This window comes from Pipistrellus hanaki (genome assembly GCF_964339955.1).
Source record: "Pipistrellus hanaki genome assembly, chromosome: 10".
In the NCBI taxonomy this organism is placed as follows: Eukaryota; Metazoa; Chordata; class Mammalia; order Chiroptera; family Vespertilionidae; genus Pipistrellus; species Pipistrellus hanaki.
The window spans coordinates 18,634,731-18,652,877 of record NC_140512.1 but is presented as its reverse complement, the minus strand read 5'-3'; the positions used below and the strand labels follow the sequence as shown (position 1 = coordinate 18,652,877).

Genomic DNA, 18,147 nt, shown 5'->3' with positions numbered 1-18,147 from the left:
ATTACTAGGCTACACACTATAACATTAGACTGTTATGCTCTACTCATGAATTAACTAGTAAGATTTTTTAAATCTATATTTTCAGTTTGCTGACATACTGGGTCCAGACACAGTAAAAGAAAAAAGTAAACCCAGCTGGTGTAGCTCAGTGGTTGAGCGTCAACCCATGAACCAGGTAACGGTTGATTCCTGGTCAGGGAACATGTCTGGGTTGCAGGCTTGATCCCCAAGCAGGCGTGCGGGAGGCACCCAATCAATGATTCCTGTCATTATTGATTTTTTTTTTTCTCTCTCTTTCTCTCTCTCCGAAATCAATAAAAACATATTTTTTAAAAAGTAAGATTTAATTATCACCTTCATGAGGATGACTAGTCTCTTCATTTTCTCCTAACCCAGTGGTCAGCAAACTCATTAGTCAACAGAGTCAAATATCAACAGTACCATTGAAATTTCTTTTGAGAGCCAAATTTTTAAAACTTAAACTTCTTCTAAGAATTCACATTGGACAACAATGTCAATGTACTTAATGCCTCTGAACTGTATACTTAATAATGATTACAAATGGTAAATTTTATTATGTACATTTTACTACAATAAAGAAGCTGTAATAACAACAAAAAAGGATCTTCATGGAACTTTGTCCTATAATACTGTGTTCAGTTTTGCACGTATTTGCCTCCATCTTCATTTCTTCATCTCTATTGAAAATTCCCTTAGAAAGGGATCATAAAGCCACACTGCCATTCAAATAGGGTGGATTTACCAGAAAAGTCAGACTTACTCACTTATTTAAATGAAACAAACTCAGAATAATTTTATGTATGACTCACTCCAACTCTGATGTTTAAGAAATATAGGTGACATTTAATATGTTTATACAACTTCTGTAGGCAAAAAGAAACCTATTTGTCTTACTTTTACATACTAAATTAGTGTTAAGCTGTACTCTCAACAGAAAATTTTAGGTTTCAATTAAGTTGTTACATTGATAGAGCAGACTTTAAAACCACTGGAAGGAACACACTGTTTATCAAAATACACATAATTAGTAGAATACTAAAGGCATATGAACAGAAATGCTTTCACTGACAAGTTTGCAGAGATGAAGCCACCTCTTTATACCACCTTGTGATTAAAATAATTTATGCCCAGCATTTTTAAAGAATATTAATAGACATGGGACACTAACATGTTCAATCCACACTCAACTATAAGGCAAAAGATTCTGACAAACAATTGACAGACTGCAGAAATGTTAAATTCTATGATGTCAAGCAATCACTTATTTCAAAAGTTTTCCCCCATCCTGAACTGCACCCTCTCCAATCTGGGAGCCTTAGAGGATGTCCTACAGATGGCTTAGGCCCGCTCCCTCTGGTTCTCTGCTCTTTGTGGACCTGCCTCTCAACACCACCCCAGGCCCTGCTGTATGTCTTTGTGGGGGCCTACTTGCTCCTCACCGCCGTGGCCAAGGGCAAGCAGGGTCCTGCTGTCTGCTCTCTGTGGGGGCCTGTTTGCCCCTCACTGCAGCGAGAGCTAAAAGGAATGGGGGACTCCATTGGGATGGAGGGGACTGGATGCCCCCATCTTTGAGATGGAGTGATGGTCAATTTGGATATTCCCGCTTTATTAGACAGGATAGTATTTCATTACGTATATGTATCACTGCTTTTTTATCCACTCATCTACTGATGAGCACTTGGGTTGTTTCCAGATCTTAGCTATTGTAGGTAAGGCTTCTATGAACATAGGGAGTGCTTATATTTTTTCTGATTGATAAGAGAGGTAAGAAAGGATACATACTGAGAGTATAGGAATTTAACAATGGAAAGGTAATATGAACCACTATGTTAAGAAGGATTTTAGGATATATTCCCAGAAGTGGGATTGCTGGGTTAAATGAAAGTTCCATTTTTAATTTTTTGAGGAAACTCCATACTGTTTTCCACAGTGGCTGTACCAGTCTGCATTCCCACCAGCAGTGTTCTAGGGTTCCCTTTTCTCTAAATTCTCGCCAGCAAAGAAATTATTATCAAAATGAAAAAGGGAAACCACTGTATGGGAGAACATATTCACCAGTGATATATCTGATAAGGGATTAACTTCCAAAATACATAAAGAACGCATACACCTCAACAAAAAGAAGATAAACAATTGTATATGTATATGTATATGTATATGTATATGTATATGTATATGTATATGTATGCAAAGGACCTAAATAGACAATTCTCCAAAAAGGACATACAGATGACTAATAGACAAATGAAAAAATGCTCAACGTCACTTATCATCAGAGGATGCACATGAAAACTACAATGAAATATCACCTCACACCTACTAGAATGGCTATTATCAATAAATCAACAAAAAACAAGTACTGGCGAAAATATCCAATAGGGCCTCTTTGCAGAAACTGTCTGATTTTTCAGGCAGATTTAGTCTCTTTTTTGCCACTATGATTTCAATCTTGAATACATTTACATTAGAGTAATATGATGTCTTGAATTATTATTGAGTATCTTCTACATACTTCTATGTGAGAAGCTTCACATACATATTATCTTGATAGATATTATATCCCCAATTTCCCAGATAAACTGCTTATATCACAGCAAGGCCAGGGTAGAAATTAATTCCTGCATGGCTCCAAACTTTGCTGTCTTTTTACTAGCCTAGGCTTTTGGAATCAAAGTCCTTGAGAACCTAAGAGCTATGAACATTTTTCTACTCCATGCTGCCCCCACCCAAGCCCACTCCAATAGGCTTACACACAAAGTATTATAATAAATCGGTAGGATTTACCAACCCCCTGAAGGGCATCTACTGCTCCCAGGAAAATTTCCTGCTGCTTCTCACAAAGTGTATTCAAAGTAGGTAAACAGACTATCATATTTTCAATTGCCAATTCTAAACACTGTGCCTAGGCCATAGTAGGCATTGAATTAATACCTTTTGTACGAATGGCTGATGGCAGGATCCAAGAAAAGATAACAGGGCACGTTTCTGCATTCCTCTGGAGTCTATCAGGGAAGCTACTCAAATATTAAATAGCTTTTTAAGTGTAGGTTACATTTAAAAACAGTCATTACAAGAAATGTAGATATTAGCATACACCCCAAAGCCTGAAATTAGCAGGATCCACACTCTACATTCTCCATGAAAGACTTTTAGGGAGTAACTATGTATATCTGCCATAAGCTAGTTCACAGATACTATAATATTGTACAAATGGAAACAAGATTTTATGTAATTTCAGAGGGAAGACGACTATTGACTGCATAAATTTAAAATATTTAGATACTACAGGAAATATAAAAAGCTACGAGGAATTCTAGTTGGAAGAGATTAGAGGTTTAGAACTGGTTATCACTGAACGTGCCTTAGCACGTCAGTCTTCTACTCAATTCTAATTAAAGGCTCTTCCCCCATGGTATTAAAAATCAAATTTTACAATGGAGAATAAGAGCTTTAAGATAACTGGGCTAAAATATTTATCTCAGAAAGGGAGAATTACATTTTTGCTTCTGACTTCTCAGTGTATGTGATGAAGTCATTCTAAATTTTTAGTGTTCTAATTCAAAGTATTGGTCTATAAAATAGAAGAAAAATTTTCCCAAAGGAAAAAAGTATGTTCAACAGTATAACCACAGACTGGCAAGATTTAATTCATTCAGTAGGTATGCTTCAAGGACAAGAAATGTCTTATTCCAAAAGGTAAGAGAGGATACAAACTGCAGAGTATAGGAATTTAACAATGGAAAGGTAATGTGAACCACTATGTTAAGAAGGCTCTGGAATGCCAGGCTAATCAGTATAGACTTTATCCTACTGGCCTCTATGCTAAACTAGGGCAAAACTTACAAAATTAGAGGTATAAAAAAGAGAGAAATTGAGACAGGCATACAATTACAGTTTCAAAAGAGCAGAGCTTAGATCTGATGCTTGAAATTGGCTTAAGCATTTAAAATTCCAATTATTTAAATGGTCAAAGGGAGCTTTGAGGGTTTTTTTTTTAACATATTTTTTAATAATAAAAACAAAACCATATGTTTCTAATATGGTCCTATGTGAATATATTTAAGAAACACAGAACAGTAACACTGGTACTTAAATTCAAATCTCCTGATTTTTCAACCAGTAAGTAGTCTCTCCTTTACTACATACTTGAAAGCAGTATTTTAGGACTGCATGAGGTAAGAGGAAAATAACAGCTATTTCTATAACCACTCCCCAAATTCCCACATTACAAAATAACACTATTTTTTAAGAAATTCCAGTGATATGATATCTGGATTTTATTAATTCAATCTAAAATAAAAAACCAAGCCCTAGCTGGTTTGGCTCAGTGGATAGAACGTCAGCCTGTGGACTGAAAGGTCCCCGGTTCAATTTCAGTCAAGGACACATGCCCAGGTTGGTTGTGCACTTGATCCTCAGTTGGGGATGTACAGGAGACAGCTGATCAACGATTCTCTATCAGTGATGTTTCTCTCTACCTCCCTCTTCCTTCCTATCTGAAACAAATGTATTTTTAAAAAATTAGAAGTGGACATTTTATTAAATTTAGTATTCTAAGATAACATCCCCACAGTTGGGGATACACAAGTAGTCATTTGAAGTGGTTCCCTGAATTCTTATGCACACCAGTGGACAGGGAAAAAAAATGTATTGAACTATTTCCTATATTTATGTAGAAGGTATTACAATTAATAAAATATGTATTTAAGTTTTATTGAATTCAGTCTAGCACTTTATCTTGTATTTTCTTTTTCAGTGGATATTGAAAATACAACCATAGTTGTGTACTAATAAGCACACATGTACACACAGAAGGTGGAAAAGCAGTTTTCACACTGATCTAAGAGACAAGTCCTCAGGATCATTTGAGGAATATATCTGCAGAATAAATGTCTTACAGCATTAAGCTAGCTACAATTTCTGATCACACAATGGCCATTAATATTAATGCCTATTAAATACCAAGCACTATCTTAAGCAAAGGGGACACAGATAATTAAGTACCAATCTCTAACCTCAGAGGCTTTCAGTCTGGGGAAGTAAAAAATGTAAATTTTTATAAATCTAATTAATTGAGTGCTACAGAAACGTGGTAGTGTTTAACATGAAAAAAATTAATCTATATAAATGTTAATGTCTTATTTTCTATTTCAACCTTTCAAAAACCTTTTCTAAATTAAATGTCAAATATTAAAGGAAAAATACCAGCAATATTCTAAAAGCAAATGCAATAAAAAATTCTTTAGAATTAACACTTGAGGTAAATTTTCAGTGGCTGTTTCAATGAGCAATGTCTGGAAAGTTAATTTAAAAAGTTCCCTTCCCTTGTGAAGTTAATTAAATCTATATTATAAAAACCCAGTGGCCCAACACCACAACAACCAAAGACTGGCGTGGGTGGGTTGGGCCGCACAATTTTGCGTGCTGGGCTTCTAGTATAAGTACATTTGGCTGGACATCCATTAAAGGATGAATAAGAAAATCTTAACGAAACCAGTAGCACTGGAAAAGCAAGGAGATTAGTTCAAATGCAAACACTGGAAAATATTTCCTATCACTCTAGCTTTGAAAGATACTTGAGACATATAGCACCATATATGTAAACTTACTGAGGTATTTTACAAACCTATGAGCCCACCACAATATTACCACTTCACATTCACTACATGGCTATAATAAAAAGGCAGACAGAAACAGCGCTAGTGAAGATGTAGAGAAATTGGTGGGAATATAAAATGTGTATTCTCCTGGTGGGAATGTAAAATGTGCAGCAGTTTTAGATAAGTTTGGAAATCCCTCAAAATGTTAAACATTAGAGTTACCATATTAACCAGTAAATCTATTCCTAAGTACATACCCAAAATAACTAAAAACATTTATCCTAACAAATACTTGTACACAAATGTTCACCACAGTATTATTCATAAAATACTTGACTTAATGATCTTTATGGGATGTTTATTTTGTACAATGGAAACATTAGAAGATGTAGAATACAAAATATTCTAAAGTGTGAACAATTCATATGTCCTTCAAAAGATAGGTGGATAAACAAAATGTGGAATGTCCATATAACATTATCTATATATACACCTATATATATAAAATGCTAAGTGTATGACCAGTCATTATGACGCACACTGACCACCAGAGGGCAGACGCTCAATGCAGGAGCTGCCATGACACTCACTGGCCTATACAGAGAAATGGCACTGCAGACTTGGCGTCCACAAAGCAATACTCGGCTTCCCACAAGTGGGCACAGGCCCTGCCACCACCTGGAGTGGCAGCTGACCAAATCACAGCAGATGCCGCTGAGACCCCATGGTGCAAAATGCGGCCCACAGCCCAGCCCAACCCGGAAATGTGGCTGTGGGGACCAGGTAATAACTTCACATAGCAATGCCCAGCTTCCTCTCCCCAGAAACAGGCCATCCTATACAATAAAAGACTACAGTAATATGCAAATTGTCCCCTCAAGCGGAGTTCAACCAGGGGGCAGAACCAGCCAGTCTCACCCTGCTAGGGTGGCAGGTAGCTGGGGAAACGGAGGCCCCAGCTGGCAACCGGCACCCGCTAAGGACCCTACCCATGCACAAATTTTGTGCACTGGGCCTCTAGTTCAACCATAAAAAAGGAATGAAGTATTTTTGATCCCTACAACACAGGGGAACCTTGAAAACATTGTATGTTAAGTAAAGAAGTCAAGTCACAAAACACCTCATTCTGGCCGAAACCGGTTTGGCTCAGTGGTTAGAGCATTGGTCTGCGGACTGAAAGGTCCCAGGTTTGATTCCGGTCAAGGGCATGTACATTGGATGCGGGCACATCCCTGGTAGGGGGTGTGCAGGAGGCAGCTGGTAGATGTTTCTCTCTCATCGACGTTTCTAGCTCTCTATCCCTCTCCCTTCCTCTCTGTGGAAAATCAATAAAAAATATATTTTTTTAAAAAAACACCTCATTCTGTATGATTCCATTTACATATGTCCAGAAGAAGCAATCTATGGAGGTAGAAAATATATCAGTGGTTGCCCAGGGTTAGGGACAGGAAGGAGGGAGAGAGGGAGGGAGAGAGGAATAACTGCTAATGTGTATAGGGTTTCTTTGGGGAGTGGGAGGGGATAAAAATTGATTATAGTGATGACTGCACAATTGTGGGAATATACTAAAAACTATGAAATTGTAAAGCTTTCAATAAATGCATTTTATATTAGGTGAATTACATCTCAACAGAGTTGCTATTGATTTTTAAAACACCTACAAGCCACAATATTGAAGTTTAACAATAAAAATTGTTATACTTATCAAATCTGTGCAGCATTATAAGATCTTACCAGACTTTCAGTCTTTCCTTCTTTTCTAACATTTCAAATCCAAATTTTAAATTAAAAACAAAAAAAATTCAGAGGTTTGAATTAATCGTTATCTGTCTTTAAAAATTGTATTTGAACAGTAATCATTTTATTTTTAAAAAGCATATACATGTAGATAATATATGAAAAATATTCTTTCCTATCTTTTTAAAGCGAAGGGAGTACTCCTTCAATCTCTAACTTCTGCCATCTACTTTCAGAATGTTAAAGTAAATAAAGGAATTTATACACACTCACTTGTTTTCTCCACAACCCACTATAATCTGGCTTCTTCCCATATCCCAACCCCAAACTGCTTTTTCTAGCCACCAAGTCACTCCTGTTTGGCAAATAAAATGGGTACTTTCTAAATCTCACCTTACCAGTCCTCCCGGAATTATTTGACTTTGGTAACTACTTCTTTCGTCAAATTCTCTCAGGTTATCTGACATTCTTTGGGTTCACCTCCCTCCTTTTTTGATCATACCTTCTCAAACATTGTATGTTAAGTAAAGAAGTCAAGTCACTGGTACTTCCTTTTGGGGCTGCTCTTTAAATGCTAATGCTCTTCAACCTAAAGTTGGTCAATCTATATACTTGTCTGGATAAGCTCACTCACTCCCATGTTTTCAACTCTCTTACATGCTTATACGATGACTTCCAAATCTGTAACTCCATCCTGTCAGTTCTCTTGAGCTCTACACAACTATTAGGTGTGTCATAGGTGCCTCAGTTTTTGTTTTGGTTTGTTTTTTTTTAGCCCTGACAAAGCCAGGCCTCAAAAAATTGAGTATAAACTCAGAATTGTTCTCCTCTACGGAAATCTTTAGTAAAAGGCAAAAGATTTATGCGATCTGAAGAGAAGCCAGAGTATAGCTTCTCAGTTTTAACATGTCTAACTTCCTTCCTGCTTGATCCCCTCTACTTGTTACCCCCCCTTTACTCTTTATCCTACCAAATATCTTCTAATTTGAGTGACCGTACACCAAGCTACAAACCTGGTAGTCATACTACAATACTCCTTGCTTCTTTACTACCAACATCTAGTCTATCATTGAGATTTCTTTCTTAATCCTTATCAGATCGTCTATAAACTCTCTATTCCATTACTTTATTTTCTTAAATTCTCACCTGAGGACATACTTTTCACTGATACTGCAGAGAGGAAAGGAGGGGGAGAAAGAAACATCGACATGAGAAACACTGATTGGTTGCCTTCTATACGCACCACCCACCAGGGATTGAAACCTCAACCTGGCTATGTGCCCCAATACAGTATCAAACTGTGATCCTTCGGTGCATAGGACGATGCTCTGAGCCACACTGGTCAGGGACCCACTAGTTTTAGTTAGGTTTACTTCAAACTCTCACCTAACTTCTTCCAGTTTAACTTCCAAAATGCTACTCTACACCTGCTAATTCATCCTTCATACTGACATTAGAATCAACTTTTCTACAACACTAATCTGTCAGATGACTGGTTACCTTTCTTAAAAAAGGCAGGGGTTTTCCAGAGACCTATAGTAGGGTCTCAGATTTCCTACCAGAACCTGTCTGAATGATGTAACTGAAGGCTTATAGTAAAGCAGGCTGGAAAAGGAGACAGGGTAGGGAGGTCGTGGCAGTTGGAGGTGGGGAAATACTGCTGGACTGTTGGCAGCTAACCTGTCTATTTTTTACACACCTACCCACTTTCCATGTGAATCTAAGAATTGCAGTGTAGAACTGTTAAAAATTACTATTACTAATATATAAAATAGAATATATCATAGATGCAACAATCTGACCCCCTACCTAATTTTCTCAGCATTACCTTTAGCCTATACCATGTATGACCTCCCTGGTTCTCAAAGTATGGTTCAGGGATGCCCAACCCAAGATCACTGGAGAGAGCCTATGACATCAACTCTTTCCTTAATAATACTGTTATGTTTCCTCATTTGTAAATATGAGAATGCACAGACATTAATGTAATAAGTTTTTATTACTTTCATTTTCTTAGGTGTGTACAGTGGAGTTTTCCAGAGGGCAATTGACACATGATACTGTGTGAGATGTGACATTGCAACGTTATGAATGTAGTAGGTGTGAGAATCCAACTCTCTTCTATTAAGCCAGATATTAAATAAATTTACAAAAATATAAAAACAATTCTTCACACTAATTTTTTGAATTAAAATGTAGTATATAAGTTACAATTGAATGGGTTTAATATCACTATTTGAAAGTAAATTATTTTTTTAAATATTTGTTGTAATCTCTAATGTAGTAAATAGATAACTCTTTAGGGTCCTCCATAATTTTAAGATTGTAAAGGACTCTTGAGACCAAAAGGTACGAGAACTGTTGCACTACTTATAGCAGATTATCTATCCCTCCCTAAACATTTCAAATTTAAAACTTTCACTGTATGCTGTTTTGCCCACCCTCACCACCACCACCACCACCACTAACTTAGTCCCAGCCAGGTCCTTAGGGACCTCAGATGCAATCTGGAGAAACTGGATAAAAGAACAGAGGTTTTAAAGTCAGGCAAGATACTTCCCAGACCATTTCCTCATCTGTAAAATACATGTTATATCTATCTCATAAATTGTTGATTTGTTCAGTAAGACTGTAAAATAGCCCTAACTGGTTTGGCTTAGTGGATAGAGCGTCAGGCCTGCGGACTCAAGGGTCCCAAGTTCGATTCTGGTCAAGGGCATATACCTTGGTTGAGGGCACATTCCCAGTGGGGAGTGTTTAGGAGGCAGCTGATAGATGTTTCTCTCTCATCGATGTTTCTAACTCTGTATCCCTCTCCCTTCCTCTCTGTAAAAACATCAATAAAATATATTAGATTAAAAAGAAAAAAAAAGACTGTAAAATAGGAACCCTCGTATACTGCTGGCGGGAATGCAGACTGGTGTAGCCACTGTGGAAAACAGTATGGAGTTTCCTCAAATAATTAAATATGAAACTGCCATTTGACCCAGTAATCCCACTTCTAGGAATGTATCCCAAGAAATCAGAAACACCAATCAGAAAGGATATATATGTCCCTATTTTCATAGCAGCACAATTTCCAATAGCTAAAATTTGGAAACAGCCTAAGTGCCCATCAGCAGATGAGGGGATTAAAAAACTGTGGTACATCTATACAATAGAACAGCGTTTTTCAACCGCTGTTCCGCGGCAGTGTGCCGTAGGTGCAGACAAGACAAGAATTTTATAATTTTTCACTATTTTGTTTACTTAATATTTCATAATAAAGTAATTATAAAATACTTTCTTTGTGTTTGATTCCTATTCAAGAGAATTACTTTATATATAGTCAATATAGGCACAGAGTTAAATTTTTTAACATTTTCTAATGGTGGTGTGCCTCATGATTTTTTTCATGAAACAAGTGTGCCTTTGCCCAAAAAAGGTTGAAAAACACTGCAATAGAATACTATGCTGCTGTAAAAAAGAAAGAACTTTTAGCATTCACAAGAGCATGAATGGACCTGAAGAGCATTATGCTAAGCAAAATAAGCCAGAGAAAGATAAGTATCACATGATCTCACTCATTTGTAGAATATAATGAACAACATAAACTGATGAACAAAAATAGATCTAGAGACATAGAAACATAAAACAAACTGGCAAACCTCAGAGAGAAGGCAGGGGAGGGTCAGGGATAAAAGATCAACCAAAGGACTTGTATGCATACATATAAGCACAACCAACGGACCGACAGTAGGGGGCTGAGGGCATGTGCTGAGGGGTGGGAGGGGCCCGGGAGAGGTCAATGGGGGAAAAAGGAGACATATATAATACTTTCAACAATAAAGAATTAAAAAAAGACTGCAAAATATCTGGCAGCCCTACCTGGTTTGGCTCAGTGGCTAGTGTTGGTCTGCGGACTGAAGGGTCCTGGGTTTGATTCTGGTCAAGGGCACATGCTCAGGATGCGGGCTCAATCCCCAGTGGGGGGCGTGCAGGAGGCAACCAATCAATGGTATTTCTTTCTCTCTCCCTTTCCCTTCCTCTCTGAAATCAATAAAAATATTTTTAAATATATATACATTTAGTATATAGTAGGAAGGAAAATGTTAATTTCTGCCTGGCCAGTGTTGCTCAATGGTTGAGCATAAACCAGGGATCACGGTTTGATTCCTGGTCAAGGCACATACCAGGGGTGCATGCAGGAAGAAGCCAATTAATTATTCTCTCTCATTTTTTATTTTTTATTTTATTGACTTTTTACAGAGAGGGAGAGAGAGAGCTAGAAACGTCGATGAGAGAAACATCGTCCAGCTGCCTCTTGCACATCCCCTACAGGGGATGTGCCCGCAACCAATGTACATGCCCTTGACCGGAATCGAACCTGGGACCTTTCAGTCCGCAGACCGACACTCTATCCACTGAGCCAAACCGGTTTCGGCTATTCTCTCTCATTATTGATGTTTCTATCTCTCCCTCTCCCTTCCTCTTTGAAATCAATAAAAAATTTTTAACAGAAAAATGCTAATTTCCTTTCTACTTAAAATGATTTATAAAATCACTAACATTCTGTAGTAAAATAAAAACAATACAATAATTATTTAATCATAACAAAGCAAGCAAACTGGTTTTGAGCAGTTCTTTCAGAATTACTATTTGCAAAAGCATTTTTATAGCCTACATCCCTTGAAATTCACATCTAATGCACATTAAAATTTACTCTGATCAGAACAAATCTATTTGAGATTAGACATGAAAAAACTTTAAAAAGCCAAAGGAAATTACTAAAAACAAAAGCCCAAATACTTATTTCCTTCTATCTCTAGTTATCTTCAACTATGAAGACATATAGACCTTAGCACAATAATTTGTTAAATGAAATATGAGTCCCATACTTCAGCTCCGTAAAAGAGGTACATTATTCTTCTTTTAAAGTTGGGAGAACTCAGTCATTTCATTTTCTGTTAAGTGGCCTGCCCAAAGTCAGGTAGTTAACCTATGGCAGAGATGGGAGTAAAAGACAGGTGTGACAACTCATAGACTAGTTAATGACAGATGGAAAAATTTCTTTCCTCACTAATCATCAGGAAAGTCAAATTAAAACATAAGAAATTCAAATTAAAACAAAATACCATTTCCAACCATCAAATTATCAAAGATCAAGATAATTATATGAACATTTGTATATTACTGACAGTTGTATAAATGACACTTTTTTAAAAAATTACTTATAAATGTGTATTAAATGTTTACTTCCAGTACTAGAAGATACCTTATGCAATAATCCAAAATAAAGTTTTTGGGTTTTTTTTTTTAATACTTTTAAATATATTTTATTGTTGTTTTTTTACAGACAGGAAGGGAGAGGGACAGAGAGTTGGAAACATCGATGAGAGAAATATCCATCAGCTGCCTCCTGCATACTCCCCTCTCGAGATGTGCCCGCAACCAAGGTACATGCCCTTTGACCAAAATCGAATCTGGGACCCTTCAGTCCCCAGGATGACGCTCTATCCACTGAGCCAAACCCGTTTCAGCCAAAAATAAAGTTTTATGCATAAATGTTAGGTACAGAAGTATGATATATAAGAGCAGAAAATAGCCGGGACCGGTTTGGCTCAATGGATAGAGCGTCGGCCTGGGGACTGAAGGGCTCCGGGTTCGACCCGGTCAAGGGCATGTACCTTGGTTGCTGGCATATCCCCAGTGGGGGGTGTGCAGGAGGCAGCTGATCGATGACTCTCTCTCATTGATGTTTCTGACTCTCTATCTCTCTCCCTTCCTCTCTGTACAAAAAAAAAAATCAATAAAATACATATTTTTTAAAAAGAGCAGAAAATAAATGGTCTAAACATTCAACCACAAGGAAATGGTTAACATTAGTTGCCAGGTGAAATATGAAGCAGCTTAAAACAATTTTTTTCAAATGATCAAAATGTTAAGCTGAAAAAAACAACCAAGAATATAAAATGACATATGAGGTATGGCCACAGAGAAGCATGAAAACATTATCAGACAAGCCCAGCCTCAGTGGCCCAAGAATCAAGAGGTCACAGGTTTGATTCCCATCAGGGGCTGAGTCCAATTTGCAGACGCAATCCCCAGGAGCTGCATACAGCAGGCAGCAGATCAATGTTTCTCTCTCATCATCGATGTTTTGCTCTCTCCCTCTCACTTACATTCTGAAATCAATAAAATGTATTTTATAAAAAAGAAAACATTAACCGACTTACTGCTGTCAACTGTACTTCAGTAAAATTTTTAAAAGGAACTATACTGATCTACATATACTTATAAACCCACGTCTAAAGGAAGATATAAACTAGTACCGTGTTTCCCCGAAAATAAGACCTAGCACATGGAAAGATAAGAAATCCCCTGAAAACAAGACCTAGTGCAACTTTGGGAGAAAAAATTAATGTAAGACACATTAATATAATATTTTTGGGGAAACAGGGTATATATAGTTCAAGCCTATTTGCTTAAATTAAAATGTTAGATATTTTTTAAAACATTAAAAAAGATAGTCTTTTGGTAATGGGACTATAGCTGCAATTTTCAACCAGAGCACTACAAGAATTTTTAAGACAAGGAATACCTATTTAGTCAGGGGCACTGACCTCTTTTCCCTTCAACTGTCAAATTTAAAAATGACAACCACCAACAGAACAATAGCCATCTGGTGTGAATGAAATCAAAATTATACCATTTTTGTCAGATCAGCAAAAATATATATTTTTTGATGTGCTGCAAAATTTTAGTAAATAGTTTATATACCACAAGATGAAAAAGGTTGAAAATTCGCAGGACTATAGAAAGGCTGGATAGAAAAATGGAAAGGGCAAGTTTATTTTTAATTGATTTCAGAGAGGAAGGGATAGACAGAAACATTAATGATGAGAGAGAATCGTTGATTGGCTACCTCCTGCCGACCCCACACTGGGGACAGAGTACGAAAACTGGGCATGTACCCTTGGCCAGAACCGAACCTGGGACCCTTCAATCCACAGGCCAATGCTCTATCCACTGAGTAAAACCGGCGAGGGCAAAAGAGTATAGTTCAGATGCTTTTCAAAGGGAGAGCATTATTTTAATTATTATTCTATAATACTAGAGGCCAGGGGTTTGAAATTCGTGCAAGAGTAGGCCTTCCTTCCCGCAGCTGCCAGCACCAGCTTCCCTCCCCACCCAAGACCCAGGCTTCCCTCACAGCCACGCAGCCACAGCTTCGTCCAGAAGGTTGTCCGGAAGAATGTCCAGTCTGATTAGCATATTACGATTTTATTATTATAGAAGATAATTTCCAGATTGGAAATGATGAACATTATAACTGAATAGGATTATACTAGCTAGATTATATCTAAGGCTCCATTCTAAAATGCTAAAATAAGCTAATCTCTTCTATGTTATAGACTATTCTCTCTCTATGGCAGAGGTACAGTTTCCCTCCAATCTTGCAGGCAAGGGGAAAAGGAGCACCAACTAGCAGCATTAATTATAGCTATTGCTTATCAAGTCAGGGAATTAAAAGCAAGCACTACAAAATAATGGCCTTAGTCATCAAATCTCAAATGTAAAATCGCCTCCTATTCCTAGGTATTATGGAAGGAAAAGGAAAACTCATTCAGTCCTTGAGAAATGAAATTTTCAACAGGAATTCCTGACTCATCCCTAAAGCATGAACCCTAGAGCTACTTCCCAGTACAGTTCAGAGACTGGGCACCTGTCCTGCTGGTGCGCATCACCAGACAATGCTCCTTCCTGACAGGATAAGTCTAGGGATAACAAGAAGACTAGCATGCAAAGAAGTGGCCAAAGACCTCACCTCTTATCCTTCCATAACCAAAATAAGCCTGCAAAAGACTAGTTTTCAGTGCTTTAAATATTCTAAGCAAATATATTATTCTATTTTGCTATAGTAAAACGGGGTCTTCATCAAGGTTTGATACTATTCAAAGACACCACCACCATCAAAATTCTCGGTATTAAGGGAAAAGTCCTCTTTTCTTTACCCTTCTCTGATCAAAACGTACATTTAAAAAAAAAAAATACATAAGCTAAATGTTAAGAGAAAAATGCTTAAAACAAGCATAGGTTATTTAAATATATTTTTCCAACGTCCAAAGGTACTAACCAAACCTTACTCCTGTCCTCTATTACTGGTCTAGAAAGGCGGGAATCACAAAGCTCAGCAGCACAGTGGATCCGTAAGGTCTTCATCTTAACGCTAACGCTTTCCTGGACCGAAGTCTCTCTAACATGTGGAAAAGTACTAAAAGCCATTTCACCTGCACTCTGTAAACAATTAAAACTACTTTGAAGCAAAAAACGAAACAATGTGTGCTGCTCGCTGATGTTCTGTGCATGAGCTGTGTACACTCTTCACAATCCAAAAAAAAAAAAAAGAAAGAAGAAAAAAGATAGGGGGGTTAAACGGTTCTTCTTGGGATGACCATTGCCCGGGAACACAATTCCCCCTAGCCGACTTCCCACTCCCAAATCCCGCCAAGGCTGAAGGCAGGAACCGCTTCCCCGAGCCCCACTTCCTTTTCCATGCCCCAGACCTCCAGGGCTTCCAACGCCCCGCTCTTGCGCAACATCCGTAGGAGCAGCCGCCGCCACCACTGCCTCCTGGGCCGGGAAACAGCCCTAAAGGAACGTTTGTCCGGCAGGAAAATAAGGGGGGAAGGCGGAGGGAGGGGGGCAAGAGCGGCCGGCAATGTAGGAAGTCGACTTCGGGTCCCACGCCTTCGGACCTGACCCCCTCCACGGGATGTTCCTATAGACCGATTTCACAAACTACAGCCTTCTCACCTCCTTCCCGGCCCGCCAGCACCAGCACAAGGCGGAAAGGGGGGGAGGGAGAGGGGGGAAGGCGGCGAAGGTTATCTCCCGGCTCCGGGCTCCGGCCCGCAACGTCGCCTCCGCCCCGCCAGGACTATTGTTCCCGAGCTCCCCACCCCCACCCCGGATAGGAAGTGATAGTCACATCCCCTCCGCCTTCGGCAATAGCCCCTGGGGAGCCTGAAGGTTTCCTCCGGGATAAGCCTCACACACACACACACACACACACACACACACACACACACACACGCCCTCACCCCCTCCACCTACAGTCACTCGGACCCCCACTCTGTCTCTGCGATCAGGTTCCCAGGAGCCGAGAGAGAGATCCCGGACCGAGGGATCCATGGGAATTAGGCAAACCCAGAGACCCCTCAGAGACCATCCTCTCGCTCCCTCCCTCCCTCCTCCCAGGCGGTTGAGATACGTAACCATTCGCGGAACTCGTACCTCGCCCACTGGGGAGACCGCAGCTTTGAGTCCGGGGACCCCGCCTAGGAATGCCAACCTCCACGCCCCGGTCCCCCCACTAGCCGCGATCCGCTCCCTAAGCAGACACCGGCCCGGGTGCTCCCGGGAGGGGCAGGGTGGACGGGGAGGGGACCAGAGACCTCACTCGCCTCCGATCCCCGGCACCAGAAACAATAGGTGGTCGTCGGCGGCGGCGGCGCTGGCTGCGGATCGGCCCGGTGGCCTCTCCCTCGGCGCCCCGAGCGCCGGCGGAGGTGGCCGCGGCCGCGGGATCAGGGGAAGGCGCCGAGGGGCGGAGGCCTCCGGGACCCCCCGGGACCCCCCGGTCCCCGGGGGGGGTGGGTGGGTGGGTGGGTGCGCGCCTCTCCGCCCCTCTGTCGCACACAAAGCGCCGGCCGCCCGGAGGAGGCTCCACAACGCGGGAGGGGAAAGGACTCACCATGAAGTCCCGAGCGAAGTTGTCCTCCCCATTGTGGTCCGGACTCTTCATGGCCTGGACCCTCTGGATGAATTTCCTCAGGATCTCCACTTGCTCCATCCTCCCGCGTCCCCCCGGCTGCGGTGGCTGCTGGCCGCCCCGCCGCCGCCCGCCCGCCCGGCGCAGAGCCCGCTCCTCCGTCTTCCCCAGCTCGCTGCCCCCGGCTCGCCCTTCTCCCGCGCGGCCCCCCGCTGGCTAACCCCCCGCTGCCCCCTCCTCCTCCTCCTCCTCGTCCTCCTTCTCCTCGTCCTCCCCGCCGCTCCCGGCGGCCGCACCGGCCCGGCACCGACCCTACAACTTCCAGAAGCAGCCGCCGCTCTCTCCCCCAGGACGCGGCAGCTAGCGCCAGCCCCAACCCCCAGCTTGCTCCATCCTCCTTCCCCGCCCTCCGCCGCCGCCTCCTCCGTCCGAGACGCCGCCACCGCCTCAGGAACACGGCTCTCCGCTCGCCCTGCCCCCCCTTTCCCGGTTCTTCCTTTTTACTCCCCCCTCCCGCCCCACCAGCAGCCGCCGCCGCCGCCGCCGCCTCTCCCCACGGGCGCGCCCCCGGCCGCCGCCACCCAGACGCGGGGCCCCGCGTTCGTTCGGCTCCGCCCCCAAGCACGACGCCACGTCGCTCCGCCCCCGCACGCCCCGCCTCCTGGCCCCGCCCCGCCGGCCCCAGCCGGTTTGGGATTGGCTGGAAAGGCGACCTCGCCCGTCGTCTGGACGACTTGATCCCACTTCCGGGGCGGGTTTCGACCGGGAAGCTCTGGCTGGGAGGAGAGCTGGGCGGAGGGAGGAAATGCGGCTCAGGGCAGGGCAGACCCTAGTCAGCGGGACTAACGGATGGGATTTGCGCTCTCCTCGCCGGCTAGGTGGGAAAAGCGTATTTCTCGGGTGCTTCTGTACCGCCACCTGCCTTGGGCCGGGACTACAAGATCCGGCGGGCGGGAGTGGCGGGGCGGGGCGAGAGGGGGCGGAGGTGGGAAGAGGCATGCTGGGAACTGTAGTCCTGTCAGCTGCTGGGACTGC

The 18,147-nt window shown here is 41.5% G+C and overlaps 1 protein-coding gene across 1 annotated transcript in view; it reads right to left on the bottom strand.

Moving 5' to 3' along the window:
* PTPN12 (protein tyrosine phosphatase non-receptor type 12) overlaps window positions 1-17,314 on the bottom strand; it is an 80,644-nt gene extending 63,330 nt beyond the window's left edge. The window contains exon 1 of the mRNA XM_084897822.1: window positions 17,095-17,314. Coding sequence (XP_084753948.1) covers window positions 17,095-17,193 — 99 coding nt within the window. The 5' untranslated portion in view covers window positions 17,194-17,314. The remainder of the gene's footprint in view (window positions 1-17,094) is intronic.
* Window positions 17,315-18,147: the final 833 nt, after the last annotated feature.